Source organism: Neolamprologus brichardi, chromosome 5 (genome assembly GCF_056152115.1).
Source record: "Neolamprologus brichardi isolate AB-2024 chromosome 5, ASM5615211v1, whole genome shotgun sequence".
NCBI lineage: Eukaryota > Metazoa > Chordata > Actinopteri > Cichliformes > Cichlidae > Neolamprologus > Neolamprologus brichardi.
In genome coordinates, this window is record NC_142108.1 from 35,245,860 (window position 1) to 35,267,795 (window position 21,936).

General features: G+C 46.4%; 1 protein-coding gene across 4 annotated transcripts in view; it reads right to left on the reverse strand.

Annotated features, from left to right (window-relative positions):
* Positions 1-21,936, reverse strand: part of dag1 (dystroglycan 1) — a 57,366-nt gene that overhangs the window by 10,490 nt on the left and 24,940 nt on the right. The window contains exons 1-2 of one of the 4 annotated variants that reach the window (XM_087841140.1): positions 17,857-17,948; positions 14,862-15,546 (exon numbers count right to left, since the gene is read on the reverse strand). In XM_087841140.1, coding sequence (XP_087697266.1) covers positions 14,862-15,269 — 408 coding nt within the window. In that variant the 5' untranslated portion in view covers positions 15,270-15,546; positions 17,857-17,948. Of the gene's footprint in view, positions 1-14,861; positions 15,547-15,655; positions 15,792-17,764; positions 17,828-17,856; positions 17,949-21,936 lie in introns of those variants that run through there. The other 3 variants (XM_087841141.1, XM_087841142.1, XM_087841139.1) reach the window with 3 other exon arrangements.

Genomic DNA, 21,936 nt, shown 5'->3' on the forward strand with positions numbered 1-21,936 from the left:
TTGGAGCAGCCGTGGATCAAACCACCAACCTGCTCTACCTCTGCGACTTATGCAGTATTTTAGCAATAATTTGGTTTCCTGGAACCGTTTATTAAGTGTCAAAAACAACCTGCTTTGAGCAAGCACTTGTACTCCAAGTCTGAGCCTCAGTTAAGCTGAGAACACCATCATATTTGGCGTTTTTCATCAATGGAACTGCTTCTTCCTGGTAAAAGGAAGTTTTTCCTTCCCACTTTCGCCAAGTGCTTGATTTCCCTGTATGATTGTAGGATCCTTACCTTACAATAAACAGCGCCATGAGGCAACAGTTCTTGTGTTTTGGTGTTATTAGAAATAACCGAACTGAACTGATACCACCCTTTGTTCTGATTTTCTAAGCGCTCATTCACGGGACTGTTATCTGCACAAACATGTAATCAGTACTGGAGTTCCTGCTGGCGAATTCGGACGAACACTGAAAATCATACAGAACACACTCGTGGAAAAAACACAGATTTACACACAGCTACAGAGGCAAGTTAGACACAGTGCTGGTTTGTAATCTGCTGAAAGCTTTAACCCATTAAGACCTACCATAGAACCAAGTCCGCCAGAGCTTATATTATATTTTTACATGCTGTGGAGCCATTTTTGGGAGCATTTCAAATTGATATACATCAATACAACCATTACAGCCTAAATTTTAATAATATGTATGCATTAAGTGCATAGTAATTACATAAATTGCAATAAAGTGCAATAAACTACAAAAAAATTGAAAATCGTTTTTGTTTTTTTACATATATTTCTAGTTAGAGAAATTTAAGAGGCTTATCCCTCAAAACTGTAAATACAAAAAAGTTGCACAAAATAGTTTCCCACCACAGGAAATTTATTTTAAGTGTCTTCATAGTTTTGTTTTTGAAATACACCAAATTTTATACACTGCAGGAAAAACGAAAAATAAATATTATGATGCAAATTTGCAAAAAAGCAGCATATGCATCAAAATAAACTATTTCCAGCAGTGCAATATGAGTCCTAAGCATCCCAGAAACCACACAGAAAGTCATAAAGTCAAAGATAACTTTTAAAAACACCAGTATAGGCTCATGAGGCCCTGATGGTAAAAAACTACATTTCCACAAAATGACGTCACTTCCGGTTTCGGGCAGGTCATGGCGGACATGCGATAGTTCGCACTGATGGACGTAGGAAGTGTTACGAACAGCTGATCGGATCGGCAAAGCGTGTTTCTGGAATATTATGTTTTTGTTGCTGCAAGTGCTTTTTATGCAGTTTTTGCAAAGTTATATGTGGAAGGAAACTGTGACCGAGGACAAGCTGATGGCATAAGATGTAAGTACAACTCCTCCGGTTTCATATGCAAAAACATTATTGCGCTAGCTCACGTGGTTGCAGAGCTACCGGGATTTAAAAATAGTTACGCAAAACAGAGCGTGCAGCTCTGACCGGCTTTAAAGGGTTAATGTATCAAACATGATTTTCCATTCTCAGTATAACTAAAAAGAGAAGTGTTAATGTCGGCATTTCTCCAATAACAGCTGCCATCTGCAATTATTATATATTATATATACCTGCATTATAAACTAAAATTGAATGAATACATCCTCAAATATAAAAATATCCACCCAGAACTCTGCGTGTTTGTGGAAGGTGGGTTTACTTCACGGTCATAAAGTCAAACAGGGCTGTAGATTCCCACAGATGAAACACGTTCCAGGAAAAATATACTCTTCCTATTAATAGGCTCTATTTCAGGATCAATGTGGGATCCACAGGAATCAGCGGCATCAGGAAGACATTACGGGCTGTGGGAGTTTAAGAAGTCATTAAAATGTTTGCGACTGCTGCGCAGAAGTTTGCAGTTACACGCACACGTGTGTGCACGTCACACACACTCACAACCACACGCACGCGCCTATTATAAAGTCGTTAAAGTATGACGATGAAGCGGCTCTCGGCTACAAAACCTGTGCTGAAGTATGCGCTCTTTATATCACACACACTGTGGAAAACCCGGCCGCCAAGGCCTGCGGCACGCTCACAAAGCTCTCCTCCTGTGTCTCTCTATCGCTCTCTCTCTTCTTGCCGTTACAATAACGAGCCAACAGAAGCCGGCCATTGTGGGATTCCAGCTGTGTGGGTGAGAGATTCAAAGGGAGGGAAGAGAAAGATGTGCGAGCATCAGCTGCTCCTGCAGGAGGAGAAAAGACGAGTGTGTGAAGCGGCCGAGAAAAAAGGTTGCAGGAGAGCGTGTGTCGTGGATGAGCGAGGAGCCGAGCGCGCAGCTTGCGGCCTTTGCAGAGGCCGTCCGAGGAGCAGGCTCGACTTAGCAAACGCGACAGAGCCGAGCTTCCTGCCGCGCTACGCCGGACGCACGAAAAATGAAACTGTGTAAACAAAGCCAGCCGAGACAGATGTGTGTGTGAGAGCAGAGAAGCTGAGCTGGAAGGGCAAAGAAAGTGAAAGACTGCGTGCACACACACACGCTGCATATATGTGCATGCACGTGTACTGTGTGCTAAAAACAATAAACGTGTGTGTTTGTTATCTCTGTCTCAGCATGTGGCTCGTTTTTCGCAGACTCTCACTTTCAGCTCTGACTAATGCTGCAGCCCCACCACACCACAATTACTCACACACACACACACCAGTAGAAAATGTTCCACTATCTCTTTACTCTCAGCCTCACGAGGACGGCAGAGCACAGGAGTACACACACACCTACACACACACCCACATCTTCATCTTCCTCTGCAGCGCTCGAACACAAATACCTCAGAATAGAGACTGGCCTAAATATCTGTGAGCCGATGAAACAGATCTGCTCTCCAAAGCCGTCCTCTAAAATGACACGGTACCTCCGTCTCCACAATTCTCTCCATCTTTGTCTCTTAATGTATTTTCTCACTGTTATCTTTCCTGGAAGCTCACCTTTCCTCACCTTGCATCTTGTAAACTCTTCCCGTTCATTACTGAACTCGAGCCGTCTTATTCAAAGTTTTTCCATTTTTAACTGAAAAAAGTTGCCAAACACAAAGCAAACACCTGGGGTGGAGGTGGGTTGCAAAGTGGCTTGTAGGAGCATGCTGAAGCGGCTTAAATGGCCACATTTGCTCAACGCCGTTGAATTATGTCAGCGGCTGGGATTTACGACATCAGCTGGAAAAATATGTCTAAAAAATGACATAAAATCTCAAAAAGTAGCAAAAGAGAAAACTCACAGCATTACAGTCCTGAGTGAGCCGAGAGACTCAGCAGTGATTCACAGTGAAGAGTAAACTAAAGACAGCGCTGTGGGCCAAATAAGAACGCTGTTAAATCCTTTGTGACACGGCTACAATGGAGGGAAAAAATGGACAATTAAGCACACGTCACCCAAAGTTACGCTCCCATCATTTCTTCTGAGATGTGAATAAAAGGAGCTCAACCACAATTCGATTTGCTCTTCTGTTTGACGGACTCAGCCGTCTTCATCGGGAGACCCGACAGAGCGAGCGCGTCCTTAAAGACGACGGACTCGGCCGAGGCCTCGCTTGTCCCCAGGTCAGCAATTACGCCCTTTTTCTTTGCTGAATAAAACATTAGCCCTCTATATCCGGCTAACGAGCTTTAGTGCCGACACCAGCCATTAAATTTGAAACGCGGCGCTCGGGGATAATGAGAGACACGGTATAGAGCGTCCTTCTTTTGAAGCAGCGGCGACGCTGAACGCTGCAGCCTGAAGAGGAGACAGAAATAAAATCGGTTTGAGATGAGAGGAACGACACGGACGGCCTCCTTCCAAGTCGAGATTTCAGCCTGTTTATATTAACACCGTTGGAAGAGCGAGAGCGAACGGAGCACACGGGGGACTTGGGTACCGAGGTCTGGGGTATTTGTAGCCTTAACGATTGGCTGCCAAGTGTTTTCAGTGCGAGTCGACCACGGAAATGTTTGGTTTGCCCAGTTTAAGCCGATGAAGCATCTAAAAGTTTTACCTTGCTGCCTTTAGGGGCCCACGGTGGATGTGGTTAACGTGTCACAACAATTAAGAGCAGCGGTCTCCAACCTTTTTTGCGCCACGGACCGGTTTATGCCCGACAATATTTTCATGGACCGGCCTTTAAGGTGTCGCGGATAAATACAACAAAATAAAACTAGTACCGGTACCGAAAAAAAGAAGATTTATTCATAACACACGTGAAAAGACCCAGGAAAACAGAGTTAACGATAAAAACAATAACAAAATAACGCTGAAAACCGATAAAAAAGTCAGACGTGGATCAAGTCGACACAGTGTGTAAACTTTGCTACGGTGTCGTAGCTGCACCACAGAGCAACACTGCAAAGTTCACTAAACATAGATGTTTACATTTTTCATTTATTTCTTATATTGCAAACATTTGCACTGTTATCAGTATTTGCACTATTTTATATTATTTTTTAAAGTCATTATTCAACACATTGTTATTCTTAAATAAATGTCGTCAAATAATCGAGATCTCAATTTTAGTGAAAATAATCGTGATTATCAGTTTTTGCCATAATCGAGCAGCCCTAATTTTCTATTATATTCTTTTATATTCTATATTTCTATTATAATTAGGGATGAGTACCGGTATCTGACATAAACGGTAGTAACCAGACCGAAAAGCAGCGCACATTTCGGTGCTTTTTTTCGGTGCTTTTTTTCCCTGAGCTGTGATACACTTTAGATTCTAGCCAATCATTTTACGTTTCCGAGGATAGTAGGCGGGTCCAGGTACGTACGTTCTGTTAGAGCAGAGCTACAGATTAAAAACGCCCAAGGCGAAGCGGTCAAAGTCTGGCTGTACTTCACAGCAAAAGATGCAAACTCAGCAGCTGTAACAAGTGCTTTAAGCTGATACTGTGATGCTGTCAAAGGAGGTAACACCTCAAATCTGATGAAACACCAGGCGATGCATAGCGTTTTTTTAAAAGCAGAGAAATGCGCCGTATTTGATAGCTTGCTGCGAGACCTCACACCGAGCACATCTACTGCGGGTGTGGTGCCTGTTATCGACCCGGAGTTAGCAACATCCCCCAAAAACCCGAAGAGGAGAGTCCTGGCCCCTAGCCCTGCCAGTGTAGCAGAAATGATGAGGATGATGATGCAGCAGCAGCCGTTCTTCTCTGCGTGAGTAGCTTAATGTTGTTCGTGTGTAATTTACGTTGAGTAGGCTAACCACGTTATTACATTAATGCATGTAAGGTGAACTAGCAAACACCATCATAGCTACATGCGGCTGTCTTCTTGTTTGATGGCAGATACTCCCTTCACCCTGGACAAAAAGGCTAAAATGACCAAAGAAAAAGTGGAAAACAGTTAAACATGAGAGGTTTTTGGACAAAGTTTGTGTTTTTTCCATTGTTTAAGCTGCTTCCAGCCAAGAGTGATACCATATATGCCCCATAGCTGCAGAAAAGGCTAACATTGTTATCTTTTTACAAAAAAACAGCTGAACATGAGAGGTTTTTGGACCAATTTTGTGTTCTCCATTCTTTAAGCACCGGCACCGTTTCAAAAGTACCGGTTTGGCACCGGTATCAGATAAAACCTAAACAATACCCATCCCTAATTATAATATTCTATTAAAAGGAATAGTACACCGATTGGTTCTCCCTCACTGTGGATGGTTTGGGTTTAAACCTCAGGCCCAGCAGATCTGCTCTTCTAATCTAATTTGCGCTGTTATTTCTTTTTTTCGGCAAAGCAGCCAGACCACAGAAAAGGTGATAAAAGCCGACAGAGGCTGCATGTTGTGGAGGAAGCTGCCTGCTGACAGTGAACATGGGAGTGATTTCAGCTGATTGAAAGGGCTGATAGCGTGTCACGAGGACTCTCTCCTGATTGGGTTGCAGGCACCTCAGTGATCTCTGCCCAACAGTCGGGCCGATGCCGTGCTTTTCAAACATTGATTGTGCACACAGTGAAGCATCACTACTGCTTTGACTTATTAAGGCAGTCAACACACAATCTAAGACCGCAGCGTCTAAAAATAAACTGCCACTGTAACTTTCACACACCAAATATGGCTCGCCTCACCGAGCCTGGCAAACCAATGAAAGCAGCCCACCGCGCTCCAGCTCCACTCCCCCTTTGGGCGACAACCAAGCATGCAGGAGGATCCCGGCCAGTCCAGAAGCCGTGGTCGCCTGGCTACGGAGGGACACACCAAAACAACGTCGCCGGGAGGCATTTTTTCAGCAGCGCGAGCAATATTTACTTTCAGAAGCGAAACCACTGAAACGAGCTCCATCGTTCTCTGCCCTGCTTTTCTTTGGGAGGTTAGGGAGTCAAACGGTGGCTGTTTGGCAGTAATTATGTGTGCTAAAGGTCAACAGAAATCACGCCCTGAAACCCAACACTGACATGAAGGCATCAACGTGAGTAGCAGAGACGCAGCTTGACACTATGAGCAGGAGAGTCCCAGACTGTGAAGCGCACAAACCCTCGTTTTAAACTGAGAGCCATCAAATTGTGAATGAATTTGTGGGAGCTTATAATTTGGAACATATGAATCAAGAAGCCTCGCCTGCTGTATGTTTAATTACATAGCAACATGGCCACCGCCGTCCCGGTGCCAGGAAACCCATCGCACCGTGCTAGCTTACAGCTAGGGTGACTCATATGTTCTGGTGTGTTTTTATCTTTGGGTCGCCTCCTCCCTCCTGCTCTCTTAATACCAGTTTTCCACTGCTACCCTGCCAGCTAACAGCTCCGGAGCTGCAGGGGCTCACAATGTAAGCCTGTCTGTAAATAAAGACTGCAGGACGAGCAGAGAGGCCCGCCACAAAGAGTGACAACGCTGCCATTATCAGAGGAGAGCCTCGAGAGTCCGAATGAAAAGTTTTTGTGAGTAAAGAGACGTGGAAGCAAATGGGAAGAGGGGGAAATAACAGAATGACGGCTGCGGTTTTAAAACCCATCGAAAAGAAAATGCAGAGGGAGTCTGGCAATAAAATTACAGAGAAGGGAAAGAAAGAGAAATAATTTTTGCTGGTGCTTGTGTTGCAAGCTAATCTGCAGTAGCTGAAATGGGAGACAGATTGCTGATGTGGAAGAAAAAAAGATGAAGCGCAGAAAAGAAAGGGAGTTCCCTTCAGTCGTGGGCAGAGAGCGGCGGAAATTTAACAAGAAAAAGAGACGGCGAATGACAGAGGAGGAGGGGGGGGGGGCAGGGGGACGAGATCTAATTGAGAGGAGGGAAAAGGATACAGCGGGGAGGAGAAGAGAAAGTTTTCCCACCAAAATGCCCCCGAGGGAGCCGCCGTTAACAACAACAAGCCACTGTCTCCGTTCATCAGGAGGGGAGTGATCCAAACAGCGAGTCGATGTGTTCTGACAACCGCACGCACGCAGCCGCTTCCTCCCCGCGTGCAAACACACAGCAACGCGCAGCCGCAAATATGCATGCATCTACAAGTGTGCGGCCACTTATTCTGCTGTATGTGTGCAGGAAACTCGAAGATTTGGCTGTTTCGATTTGGATCCACTACTCCGTGTCATCGGGAAGAAGCGCGCCCGACTCAAATTCAGCCTACAGCAGCACGGCGAGCCCAAGGAGGCGCCAAGAAGATGACGAGACAGGCCTAAAGGCGTACACATATGTGGAGATCACATAAATGAATATCCTCATATGTGGCGGCACAGTGGTTAGCACTGTTGCTGCACAGCAAGAAGATCCTGAGTTCAATTCCACCATCAGGTCTTTCTGTGTGGAGTTTGCATGTTCTCCCCGTGTTTGTGTGGGTTCCCTCCGGGTACTCCGGCTTCCTCCCACCGTCCAAAGACATGCAGCTTGTGGGGATAGGTTAATTGATTAATCCAAATTGCCCACAGGTGTGAATGTGAGTGCGAACGGTTGTCTGTCCCTGTGTGTTGGCCCTGCGACAGACTGGCGACCTGTCCAGGGTGTACCCCGCCTCTCGCCCTATGACAGCTGGGATAGGCTCCAGCGCCCCCCGCGACCCTGAAAAGGAGAAGCGGAAGCGAATGGATGGATGGATGGAAAAAAAGATCTGGTAATTCTTTGTTTTGATATTCATCAATCACCCCAAACATCAAAGAGAAATTAAAAATGCATGCCGTGGAAGAGTTCGGGTCTTAGGAAGTCAACATTAAGAGGTCTACGTTATCCTAACAGAGCACTTCGCTCTCGCTCTGCAGGCCTACTTGTTGTTCCTAGAGTATTTAAAAGTAGAATGGGAGGCAGAGCCTTCAGTTTTCAGGCCCCTCTTCTGTGGAACCAGCTTCCAGTTTGGATTCAGGAGACAGACACTATCTCTACTTTCAAGATTAGGCTTCAAACTTTGATAAAGGGCTGATCAGGTGATGCTGAATCAGCCACTGGCAACAAAAGACTCCAAATCTTTCCACCGTTGCCAACTAACGGGATCTTTTTGGACACAAGCTCCACGTGGTAATGTTGAGTCTCATATTAACCAAAATGCCATTTAATCATATAGTGTAGTATTAAGTGGACACTGAAAAACAAAGGCATTAGACTTCGTGTCCTTCAGTGGTAGAAAGCTGTAGACTCTCGCCCACGAAAAAGTGGATAACAGGGGACCATCATTTACTGAAACAGTTACTGAGACGCTGTTGTTTAGGCTAGAACGGCGTAGCCGGTAATAAAACTGTTAAGTGTGCGTCACCATTTTGAGATCCGTGGCACCGTGTCATGCAGGACGCGTCACCCTTCTAGAAGTAATGTGTAAGAGAATAAAAATTTGAAATGGTCTCCTGAGCAGTGTTTTGTCTTCCATCGGATGCGTCTGAGGAATCAAAAGAACTCGGTGAAGTGTTGATATTCAACAGAAGCTATCCAAGCCCGACCGCTTGGTGACAGTCTGCGTTTCCTTGGCAGCACAGTCAACAGCAGAATTATCAGGCGGTGCAGAGGCTGATATGAATGCACTGGCCTTCATGCAAACCATAACTTGGTGTGGTTTAAAAACTGCTGCTATGACAATAAAATTTCAATTGAAGGAAGGGACCAAAGGGGCTTTGGTGCTTTGATTGGGCAGCAGTCAAAGGTGGACGGGGAAAGCAAGGTTGATGCATCTCTGCTTCGACTCCAGATCCAGATAAATGGTAGAAAAATACAGACTTCTGACGAGCGTCACCTGCTAAACCATCCATCTGACTAAAGTAGTTCTAGTAACACTGAATAAGATATTTCCAACACTGTCCACACTGAGCATGTGTCGGAGTGATTCACTGTCTTTCTGCAGCTCACACCTCCTCCTCCTCCTCTGGGTGTGAGCTCAGATCTTCCAAGCAGAGCAAAACCAGCGTTTTACCAAATAAACTGTTTGTTATCCAGAGTTTTGCTTTGAGGCGCTTTTACATGGAGGACAAAGGCGCAGGGAGTGGAGGCGTGTTGGAGGGAGGGTGGGGGTCCTTCCACAAAGTAATTATGAAAGGGTTAGCTGTGAGTATCTGTCTTTAATCTTCATGCACAATCACAGCATTGAGATAACAGAGCAGTACGCAGCATCTGCTCACAGGCAAACAGATAAATACCCACATAGGCTTCTTTCGTTTTCCGAGAACCGAAGCACAAAAGAATTTTCAGCTAGCGTCAGTTATTTCCTGGAATAAAAAAAGGAAAAGCGGGTAAGCGTGCTTTGCCTGCCAGCGAGCCCATCAGCCAATCAGCTAATTACGCTGGTAATTGCAGTAATGAGGCAATGGAGAGTGCTCATCTGCTGGCCAGAAACCCCAAACTTCCAGCCACTTCCATTAATAACAGCAGCGAGAACCACAGCAGGGTCGAGTCACAGCAGCACCTGCACGCAGACGCCACAATCGCAAAGGTTCTGGCTCTCCAGCCGCTCTGAATGATAACATCCAAAATAAGAAAAGTAAGAGCTCCTCTTCCACCTGTTTGGGCGCTCTGCAGTTTGCACACATCGTCCAAACCTTTTCATCTAATCCAAAAGCTTTCAAATCGCTCCACTCTGGCAAGGTTAACCTGCCACAAATCTACCCGGAGTGGAGAGCAGAGCAGAAGTCTGTCTACTTTCCTGAACTCATCTCAGGCACAAAAACATTTGTCTAATAACTCGCCAACGACAGCTTCAGAGCCGCTCGCTGCGGCGTGTCCACAAACAGGTAATCGGTGAAGACTGGACACGCGTTTCAATGCTGCCAGTGTCTGAATCTGAAGTTCCAGCAGCTTTCAGACCAAAGACTTCTAGGACCTCCCTGATGGTACAACCTGCTGGAGAGCTCCCCAACAACTGCTGTTTATGCTATAAGCAGCTGGAAACCAGCGTAGCAACAGATACAGCTGAAATAACAAGACTGACGATGTGCATTTGTTGCACGAGTTGGAAAAACAGTTTAGCACGGCAGCTGGTCCGAGGAGGAGGAAGGGCAGCAATTTAATGATGTGCATGTTTGAGCTTCATACCTGCAGAGGCGGGGTGAAGCTGTCTTAGATGCTTCCTTATTCACACAATGGCAGATTTTAGCCCAAATGGTCGTCCAGACGCAACACCAAAGGGATCTGCGTCTCTTCCTTGTTAGCTAACTGTGTACATCGCCTTCAATCATTTGTCCGTTTCCTAAATCAGCCATTAAAAATATAAGAACTTCAGCTCTAAACGAATCTTCAGAGAAAGCTTGTAAAGCTGCATTTTCTCCGTTTCATAATGACACAGTGTAAGAAAGAGCATTGAAATCCATTAACCAATGCATCAGATCAGTACTGGCCCATTCAGTTTATCACCTAATAACTCACCGCGACCCTTCGATGAAGAAATGGTGTCGTATTAACATCAAAAAGGATTCAGAAATGTGTTTAGGCAGCTGCAGCAGCACAGGAAAACGCTACGGCTCTCAGAGATATCACTGGATATAAATAACGTGCACTTGTAAAGGTTTATACTGTATTTCAGATTTCTTAAATCACCCTGCGACCTCTTTAAAACCTCCTCTGAGGCTGTCCTGCCCACCCAGCTGAGAGCCCTCATCTCTACGCGGTATGAATGGCTAAATGGCGATGCATTCACTGATGGGGCCCCGACTGCTCAGCTAAAGGTGAATGGGCAGGCGAGGCTGTCACGGAGCTGGAGACCTCTCAAACTCTGGCAGATTTTCATAAGAAAAGGCCATTAGTATGAGTGCAACGGCAAGCACAAAAATTGATTTGGCCTTTCGCTCCACAACCTTCAGCGCCGACCTTCGAAATACCTGAGGGGGGGGGGGGGGGGGGCTAACATCTGAGGAGGAGGGGGTGGCGGGGAAAAAGTGTTGAAATTTGTAATTGAGGACAGAGCAGCAGCGGGGAAGGGAGGCGAAGGGCTGAAATTAGAAATGGAGGGGGAGGTAAACAAACTTTGTTAGAGTCGTGGGGATTTCTTGGCTCGGCTAAAAGTCTGAGAGCGACGCAGGACGAAGGACCGACTCCTTCACGAGGACGCTTCGGCAGGCCGGCGTATCTCGTGCTCCACATCTAATCTGTGACCTTTTATTTGCAGGATTTTACAGAAGCTGCAGCTTCTAAGGTCAGGATGTCTTTTCTTCCTCTCCTCCCATCTCTCCGTTCTTCCTTGCTTATACTTCTTCCATTTTTTGGCTTATTTGCCCACGCTGTCTGCTCCTATTGGCTCTAATAGAGGCCCAAAGCTTCCAGTGTGACAGATATAATCAGGTTTGGAAGAACAGCTTTCGCCTGCGGGACAAATGGAGGGAGAAGGGGTGGGAGCGAGGAGACAGAAGAGCTGGAAATTGTGATGGGAAGTGTGAGAGGAAGATGAGTAGAATGATTAAAAAACAGAAGGCACGTCAGGGCAGAAGAAGGAGACGAAGAGGAAGGAAAGGTGAGGCTGAAATGGAAAGCACCGACTCCCAAACTCACGTTAGATTAGAAGGAAATAGCCAACCTCATAAACCAGGGGACTGACCCAGCGGGTTTATTTCAGCTGTCACATGAAATCTGCGTCATATTCCCTTAAACTTCCAGACAGAACGCACGCGGCGCCCGTTTTCTTCAGAGAGCCACATCGAGTTCAGCAAACGGCCTAGATCGCTCATGCGTAAGCTGTAAAAGAACATTAACGCTAATGAAACACTAAACAGAAGCTCCCACCGAGTATGAAATAAACTGCTCAGAACTTCTGTGAATCATTCACATCGCTCCCAAAATTCACCTCTGACATTTTTGTGCCGCACGTGCAGGAAAACATCTTTCCAGAGTCGAGTTTTACTGAGGCGCTTTAAAGTAAATTAGCGTGCCGCTCGTTGCTGGGGGAGCTTGATTGATATGATCTGATGTGACTTGACAGGGGTGGAAGAAAGGGGAGGGAGGAAGGATGTGCAGGGCAGAGATGGGACTTAAAAGCAATGGAGATACGAAGGCAGGGGGAGGGGAGGGGGGTAAGCAACAGGATATGAAAGGCTGGAAGGTGATAGGGAGAGGAGGGAAGTTTAAAAGTGATAATTAGGGAGAAGAAGAAAGATGGAGAGGGGCGGAGGAACAGCAGGAAGGTGATGAAGAGAAGAATGGACGGCATGAAGGAAATATGAAGATTTAGCCCAGAGAGATGACGAGGAGGGAAGGAGGGATGGGAAGCTGAGGGAGATGGCGTCAAGCGTGAGAGAGGGGGGAGAAAGGGTGTCTGGAAGAATTATGGAAGGGTGGAGGAGAGAAGGAGATGAAGAAGGAGGCAGGAGGTAAGGAAGATAAATGGAATTAAGGGAACAAAGAGGAAACAGAAAGAAGAAAGAGAGGAGGCCAATGCTGCACTCAGATATGAGGCCACATATTATAGAAAATTGGCTATTGTGGAAAATGCGGTGCAATTAACAAAAAGGGCATTTTGCTGTGAATGGCCTCAGAAATGTGGCGCCTCGGGACGGGTTCTGAGCAACGGCCCACGCGTGCTTCATTTCCCTGACATATTTTTTACTGATTGTTCTTTAGAGTTCATCTGCAATTGGCCTATTCGCTCAGCACGAAGCGTTTGTAACCAGCACCCACCCAGAGGCGGTCCGGTTTTTGCGTCTGCATATGCTGAAGGTTTGGGGCACTTTAAGAGTCTTCAGACCGGCATCATCAGAAGGGCGTGTGATGGGGCTCAACTCCCCCTGCAAAACGATCCCAAACATCCAGACAGAGCCATAAAGGAGGCCAAGACGTCCTGCAACAGGTGCTCATGCCCTCACACTGCAGCTTTGACATTCCCCCACTCCCACTCACAGAATAGATATGAAACTGTGTTCAACTGTCCAGCTCGCTGAAGAGCAGTCCAGCCATCAGCAGAGTGGTTTTCACCTGTTCTCTCCATTTGGGCTCCACCTGTTAGAGACAGAATCTCCTACTGTTGTCTTTCACACGTGAGAAGCAGCAACATCACTATGTGAGGATCAGATCCTCCGACACCATCCAGAGTCCACATGTGAAAACAGCCTGAGAGATGCCAAACCCACGAGGGATGATGCTGAAGAACCTCACTCAACAATCGGTCTGAATGTAAACACACGTTCAAACACTCTTCTACCTTATAAGCACAATTATTCCTTTTTGCTAAAGCATATAGTTAGGGCTGGACCAGGTGACCCTGAATCCTCCCTTAGTTATGCTGCAATAGCTGCCGGGGGATTCCCATGATGCACTGGGTGTTTCTTCTTCACTCACTATGTATTAACAGACCTCTCTGCATTGAATCATATCTGTTATTAATCTCTGTCTCTCTTCCACAGCATGTCTTTATCCTGTCTTCCTTCTCTCACCCCAACCAATCACAGCAGATGGCCCCGCCCCTCCCTGAGCCTGGTTCTGCTGGAGGTTTCTTCCTGTTAAAAGGGAGTTTTTCCTTCCCACTGTCTCCAAAGTGCTGCTCATAGGGGGTCATATGATTGTTGGGTTTTCTCTGTGTGTATTATTGTAGGGTTGACCTTACAATATACCTTGAGGCGACTGTTGTTGTGATTTGGCGCTGTGTAAATAAAACTGAATTTCATTTCCTTTAAGTGACTGAAGCTGATCCACTCCACTGTGTCGACATCACAGTATTGCTTCTTGTGAGGTTTTTCAGTGGCGTCTGATTTACTGCCGAACTATATTTAGTTTTGACAGACGAGGTTAAGGCTGCACCTTTCAAAAAAAATCTCCAAAACTTGGAAACACGACACGGTCACTTAAAAGCGACAGCATGCCGGCGAAATAAGAGCCGGACATGGTCTTATTCATCTTATACTTCACTCACAGAAGTCTTTCAATTGTGCAGCCTATAACCAGAAACCCTTCAGCAGCTACCGCTGTCACCGTGCAGCAGGGTGGAGGGAATGGACTGGAAGTGGGCCAGAAGCCATTTTCCAGTAGCTTCCCACCAAGAGGAATCCAGCAATCTTCAAATTCGTACAAGAACCTCAAAGCACGGCAACACAAACACTTCAGGAGGTGGCGTCCTTTCAGACCACAGCTTTTGCTTTTCTTGTTGAGCTCTCCTGTATTTGACAACGATTGTGATGTAATCCAGCGAGACTCGTCGCTGCTGCAGAAGAAATCTGTCCGACTCCCTGATGAAGGCACGTGCACGCAAATGCATCCGGACTTCCTTCAACCAGCAGGATGAATGTATTCTAATTGTTATTTAAATGAGAGTCCCTCTTTGTCTTTGGATTTTTAAACTCCCCAAAACTTTTTGGCCTCTGATACTCTGTGGCGTTGTTCTCCTGTGAGCGCCGTTTTGCTTGTTTTGCATGTGTTCCTCTAGTTTCTATTCTGAGCTTCTACTTTAAACCCGAACACAGGATTTTAATAAGCTCATAAGAAAGACCAGAATGTATTTAAAGTAAGACGTCTTGGCGCGTTTAATCAAACGTGTGTTGTGCGACTCACCTTGACGATATCACCCAGGTAGACGTCCTCCATCTTGTTTGGCACCTTCATCCGGAAAATCCGACCCACCACCGCCGAGGAGTCGGGGAAGGCCGTGGGCGTAGCCGCGTTTTGCTGATTTGCTGCCGTTTGGCCAACGTCCGCCGCCGCGACGCCCTCCGTCACTTCCTGGAAGTCCTGCAAGAGCGAGGAGTGCATGGAGGCCTCGAGCTCGCCTCGGCCTCCGTCGAACCTCTCGCTTTCTCCGCCCGCTTCTATCAACACCATGCCGCCAAGCACGTCGATGTCCAGCTCCGCGGCCGCGGCCACGGCGAGCAGCACGCCCAGCAGCACGACTCTAGTCCTGGGTAGTCTCACGTCGAGGCCGTTGCTCAGCCCGAGCCGGCCCGAACTTTGTTTATCGCGCATTCTTCACCTTTCGTCGAACCGTCGCTGATGCAGAAAATAAAATAAAGAGGAGGATGTCCGAGTGGGAGGGCGGGGGGCTCGGGGGAGCATGCACCCCCGACAGATAGAGCAAATCCCTCTTTACAAATCTCCCTCCCTCTCCAGCGCCAAGGAAGAATCTTCTCTTTCTTCTTTTCCTCCTCCTCTTCTTCACTCGGCTTTATTCCTGCTCCTCTCCGGCTTTTGTGCTCGCCCCTCAGAGGGTTACGAGTCCCATTGTGCCGAGCACCTTCGAGATCTGTGAGGAAACACAAGAAAGGCACAGTTAGACGAGCGGTTTGAACCCGAACAGGCCGAACTCAAAGCTCACACTCCATCAAAAGTCAATCTCACGACGAGTTCGGCACCTTAAACCGATTTGTGCGACGCAAATCTCATTGCTGATAGAAATCCATCACGGACTGCACGGAGGGTGTAAGGAGGAATAATATTATCAATGCTGGGGAGTAATCTGATTAGTTCTCACAGACACACACACTTGAATCACTCATTGCTGAGTTATCCAACGAGTCGAGTCAGGAGAATGAAAGCGCTGAGAGAAAGGAGGGAGAGGAGGATAAACCAAGAGGGGGAGGTGAAGGTGATATACGGTGGGACCTTGGATTAGCCAACAATGCCAAACCAGTCAAAGCCTTCTTGGAATTGCTAATGAATGCATGCCTTCTCTATTGTGTGCAGGGTCAGACTGAGTGTGTGTAGGTGTGTGTGTGTGTCCATTGTGAGCGTGGAGGGTGAACTCAGAGGTTGTTATTCATACAGCTCTTTCATGGCGGAGAGGATCCCCTCCTGAGCAAGTGTGTGTGTGTGTGTGTGTGTGTGACAACACAAATGATTTCCCCCGACTGCTTTCATTAGACAGAAAGAAGGCGAGAATGAGAAAGAGGGACCCCCCGCCGTGACTCCACTTTGCCCCGTAGCAGATGCCCGCTGGAGAGAGTGAAATCACCGCAGGACTTCCCCAGCAACAACAACACCCGGCCTCCCAGGTAGCTTTTCAACCAGCTCAAAGGACCCTTTGTTGTCGCCGCCTCGCCCTCGGCGTGCATCACCTTTGGACAAAACTTTGTTTTTAATCAGGAGCGCCACGGTGTCGTTCCCCCCGCTGCTCGAGCTTTTCTACGACGAGTCAACATCCGGAGCGAGAGAAGGAAAAATCGCTGGAATTTCGACATTTGCTTTTTTCAGAGTAGAGTTGCTTTTTCTACTTTTAAATGTTTTCATTTCCACTGAAGCTCCTTGGAATTACTTCTGGAGCGTTAAAGTTTTACTGAGGCTTCTTGAAAGTAGTCCAAGATGGCCCCCCCTCGCTTTCACATAGGGTCCCTTCAACTGCAGCACCAGAGGCAACATCCCTCCCTCCTCTTCCTCCTTATTGCTTTTCTGTGCTGTTCAATCTGTCATCGGTTTCTCTTCGTCTGATTGCCTTCGCTGCTTTTCTCTGTTTCGGGATGTTTTTTGTTTTACATTTTGTCCTCGCACGCCTTTCTTCATCTCAAACACTTCCTGTCCTCCCTCCAGAGCGTTAAGCTACGCCACGCCTTTTCTCACATCTCCAAAACCTTCAAGGCCATTTTTCTTCTTCTTCTTCTTTTCCCTCCTGGCGCTCACTCACCTATCAAAAACACAGCCTTTCTATTCATCGCACGACAATGGGGCTGACGATGGCGGGGGAGCGTCGCTGTGAAAGCGCCGGCGAGCTGGATGAAGAGAAGCTGTCAGCGCACAGAAAGAGAGGCACGGAGACACGAAGGGCACAGAGAGAAGTCTTTGACAGAAAGCTGCCATTACCTCATCACCTACAACACCGCCCCCCAAAGATGCTCCACCCACCTCCTGGTGTTGTAGCACAGGTGGGCAGGAAGGTGGGCAAAGACAGCCGAGAAGGGAAGGAAACGGCAGCTCTTGGTTTCAGCATCTCGGGTTTAAATCTGGATTCAGACTGAGAACCTGGTGCTTCCTGATTGGTCAAAACCATCAAAGAGAAGCCTCCCCTCCACATCATCTATATGTTTTATTTACTCCAAATAACCATGTAACTTGAACCAGGGTTCGTCAGGGTCGACCGAACCGGAGATGGTGTCGCTCCAGCGCTTGCTGCGTGCTTTCATAAATCCGAGTTCAACACGAAAGCCTTTCTGTGTCTTTCTGTAAGCTGCTGATTTTCCTGAAAACAGAACAAAGAATCCTGAAGGTGAATTTATTTCCTTGTAAAACCACAGCAGCTGCAGGATGTAAAGAAATGAGGCAACGCTGTGCAAAACCAGCCAAACTAATGCAAGCGTAATGACAGCCGGCTGCTGAGGAACGCGGGCGTATCTCTAAGAGGGATGTCAAAGTAAATCCACTTTTAAAAAGCAAACGTGGAACCGACACTACAAGCCCAAAGCCCAGACATTTATCCAGAAACGTTTCAGGGTTTTTCCTGCAGTTGATGAGGTTTTCGGTGTAATATTTACCCGACGTGCCGACCTGGAGGTCCGGAGACGATGATCAGAATATCAAAGCACAAGTTTTTAAACTAACTGCAATAAAACAAACACTCATTTACCGAAACGTAGCCCGACATCCGGCGCGCTGCTGCTCAGGGGCCAGAATAAGCATCCAGACGTGGCTCCATCTCCCACCATTATAAATAAACTAACCGGACACTTGCTGCTGCTCTTTGAGCGGCAGTGACAGTCGTGGGGGGGGGGGTAACAGAGTACGAGGGTGAGGACTGGTGAGGGGTGGGATGCAGAACTAAAAGCAGAGCGGGAGTGGGATGTTTGAGAGATCTGGAAGATGATTCATCATCGGTTTGAGAACAAAATGTGAAAAGCTGCCAGTAAAGTCTAAACTTGGAGAGCCAGACGTTAATAAAAAGGTGGGTGTCCCTCCCCGCTCTTCTTCCTCACGCTGCCCCGATTGGGCAGAGACAGCTGGAGTCTAACACAAAATATCTGACGTCATCACCTCTTACGAGGCTCCTGTGCTGCTGTCTGATAAAGATGAGAAGCTTTTATCTCTAAGAGGAGGTGGGGTAGTACTTTCAGTACCCAGCACCATTTGTAGGGACAGATTTAAAGCCTTGCTCTTACTACAGCTGACCTATTAGCTCCAAACAGAGCCTGCAGGTTCTCAGACAATCTGCCTTTGGAAACCAGGTCGGTCGAGTCCGGCGCTTCTTTCACATCAAACGTCCTGATTTCACCGGAGCTTCACTTCCTGTAACTTTTATCACAGCTTATTGTTTTATTTTGAAACTCAGACGAAGCACTTTGGAACGTGGATCTTGGAAAGTGCTTTCAAAATAAAGTCAGTGGCTCCTGTAACCACGGCTACACACACAGATGTGCTATTTTCGTCTTTCAGATTTACTTGAAGCTGTTCTTTGAGGTGTGGAGGGAACTTGGTGAGGATGTTATTTGGATCGCTTGATGCCGTTTGTGTCTCCGGGTCACGGCCATGCTTTGGCGTGCCCACGGTAACAGCCGGAGGTCTCAAACTGTCTTCTTTATTGGAATCCCGAAGCTTCTGTTTTGCACATTTTACGACATCTATTGTGTTTGAGTTTGTTTTCCCACCAGTGTCGGCGCCAGGATGATCGCAGCGTCATTGCATGTTAAGGTTAAGGTGGGAGGGTTAAAAATGGAAGGAAGAACTGAAAATAAGAGCTTATTTAACTTAAGATGTGAACCTGCACCAGTTGTCTTCATACTGTCCTCATTAATCAAACCGACTTTGGTCCGTCTCTGGTGGCTCGTACTTTGAATCGCCTCCAAACATGAAGTCTTAACGTGGAGCAGCGCCCGTCTGAACCTGAGAGGACATTCCTTCGTTGGAAATCCTCGGAGCAACCAATGAGCACACAGAAACGCCACACAGGGGCCAATTAGGGGAAAGGCATCCCTCTGTGGCAGCTAATCGGAGAGCCAGGCGTCTTAGCTGCGGTGAAACATTAGCACTTCAGTGGCACTTTAAATTCTTCCCGTCTCTTCCTCATTCTACGTCCATTTGCCTCCCCCCCCCCCTTCCCGTCACCTTTCAGTCCGACAAAGTCACAGCTGATGCCTCTATTATTAGCACAGACAGGACGAGAGCAGCGTGACAAACAGAACGAGAGGGAGAGCCTCTAAAAACGGTCACCTTCCTGAGGAAGCTCCCAGACTGACAGGTGACACTGACGCCATTGCGAGACGCAAATATTCCCACCATTCAACGCCCCCCGCCTCTACATCCCACTGATACAACAAACCGAGCGGCGGATAGAGCTCCCTCGGGACGAGACTACAGGTTGTGTTTGCGCCCGGCGAAACTCGGGATTACGGCGTGGTTTACCTTTACAATGAGATTTGGATATTTAGCACGGAGATTAGGCACATTTCAGCTATTTAAGCGCTTCTTTCATCCAGCCGGATCTGCAGCGTGTAAACAGAGGCAGCTTATTCTTCCGGTGTGAGGATGTAAGGAGTCCACATTGTTCTGTTACAGCGTGGGGGAGGAAGAGAGGGGGACGCGTGTGTCTTTGTGATAATTTAGGCCTCATTATTGGCGACTTATGGATGAGTTTCAAAAGCAGAAGCATCGAGAGCCAAACGGGGACCTCGGTGACTCAACAATCTGCACTTCCTCTAAAATCTGCTGTAAAAAGCATTCAGATTAATCCACGTTCCCACTCGTAATTACATTTGTAATTAGCTTGGCTCCAACTGGAACAAGAGGAAGAAGCTCCAGCTACAGAATAATAGAAATGCAAATCCACCCTCCGAGCCGCTTCGCCATTAGCTGCTGCTAAAGGCGAGCCGATGGGCCATCTGCGAGAACATAAGGCGGCGAGGAGTGCGTCTGTGTGCAGTGCCAGCGCTGACCAGCTCGGCCTGAAAACTCTCCCAACAAACCCACAAGACCAACAGGAAGTGTGAGAGAACAAATTTCCACAGCAAGTCTAAGAAACTGCATTCAAAACTCCATCAGCAGGTGGTCGGGTGGATGACGGGTGTACAAAACAGAACCAGAGACTCGTAGCTACGTCCAAATCATGGAAAGCAAGAGGCCACCTGAATCCTCAGAATCACCTGAGTATCAATAACATTAGCATCTTTATTTAATTCACGGTTCACACGTATTAATTTATCCAGCATTTTTACAGCCCCGTGACTTTTTAAGTAGTTTCAAACATCAGTAGTTTCAAACATCCTCGGCACAGTTTTGCTCGTGTGCTCGGCGGTGAACGTCTGTATCACGGGGTTGGTCGATGTTTGAATAAGCTCCACCCAGGAGCAGAAACCCACCGAGTTCTAGAGGTGGGTTTCTGCTATGGTTGTTATTAGAGGTGGGAATCACCATACATCCCACGATACGATATTATCACAATACTTAACGCACGATACGATATTATTGCAATTTTTAAAAATATTTTGCGATATTCAGATTCTGTACATAAAGGTAAACTTTATCAATATTCATTTTCTCTAATATCAAAGTCTCACACTCAGTCTTTCTCTCATTTCAGTTTTATTGTTGACAAACTGAACGGTTTGTATTACAGTCTAGTCCAACTTAACTGAATCAACCATCTGGTACAATTATAGCTATTCTGAACTATGCAGTTTATGAAAACTATGCAGCCCCTTCAGCAACTGAAGAATTTGAAAGTAAATTAAAACAAAATATAATTTTACATTAAATAAAAAAGTTTTAAACTTAATTAAAATAAAACATGTCTTAAATTAAAATAAGTAAACTGTCATGTTTATTGCTGCCATAAACAAGTTAAACACATTTGGACAGTGAAGGAATGTCAGGATTCTTGCTCAGAAAAAGGATCAACATGCTCTGAAGTCAGAGCACAAAAGCCTTTTTTGTAACAAAATATCGATTTCTGCTGTCCCTGTATCGATACATTATTAGCAAACAAAATATCACCATGCTACACAGTATCCATTTTTTCCCCACCCCTACCGGGTTCCCCGGATCTTTGATCCATTTCTCATAATTCACTGGAGAAAACTTCACAAAAGTGCATTGTGGGTAAACCTTCATTAGCATGTGGTGAACAACTTACGAACAGATGAATGGTGCTCTGTAGGAGAAGATCCTGGTACAGCTGTGCTTAACTCTATCAAAACGCTCACGTACCGTAGTCATAATTTATTGTGTTTGCATATGGATAGTTTGGACTTGATCAATCCATTCAGGTCCTAAACTCAACACGTTTTTAAAATCCCTCATACTTTAATGCTAAAGCAAAGAAATAACACAAAAAAACTATGAAGGTGAAGCTTTGCATGGCTACATTAAAAAAAATTAAAGTTACTGTATGAAACAATCAGCTGGGGAAATTGTTCAGATTTCTATGGAATGACCCGAATGTCAAAGGTCAATGCTGCAAGCTAGAATAGACCTGCATTATTCCAAATGGCCAGCAGGGGGCAACACTGCCGGTTGCATAAACGTCAATGAGAAAAAGAGCCGAACTTTCCAAGTTTAACAACACTTTCCTGATGAGTTTACTATCTCAGCTGAGAGCTTTGTACGGTGGCCCTGAGAGGCCAAATGGACTGAAACTGAAGAAAACACCAGAAATAAGAAAAACACCACAAAACACAACAGAAACAGGAAAAAAAGAAAACAGAAATAGGAAAAAGAG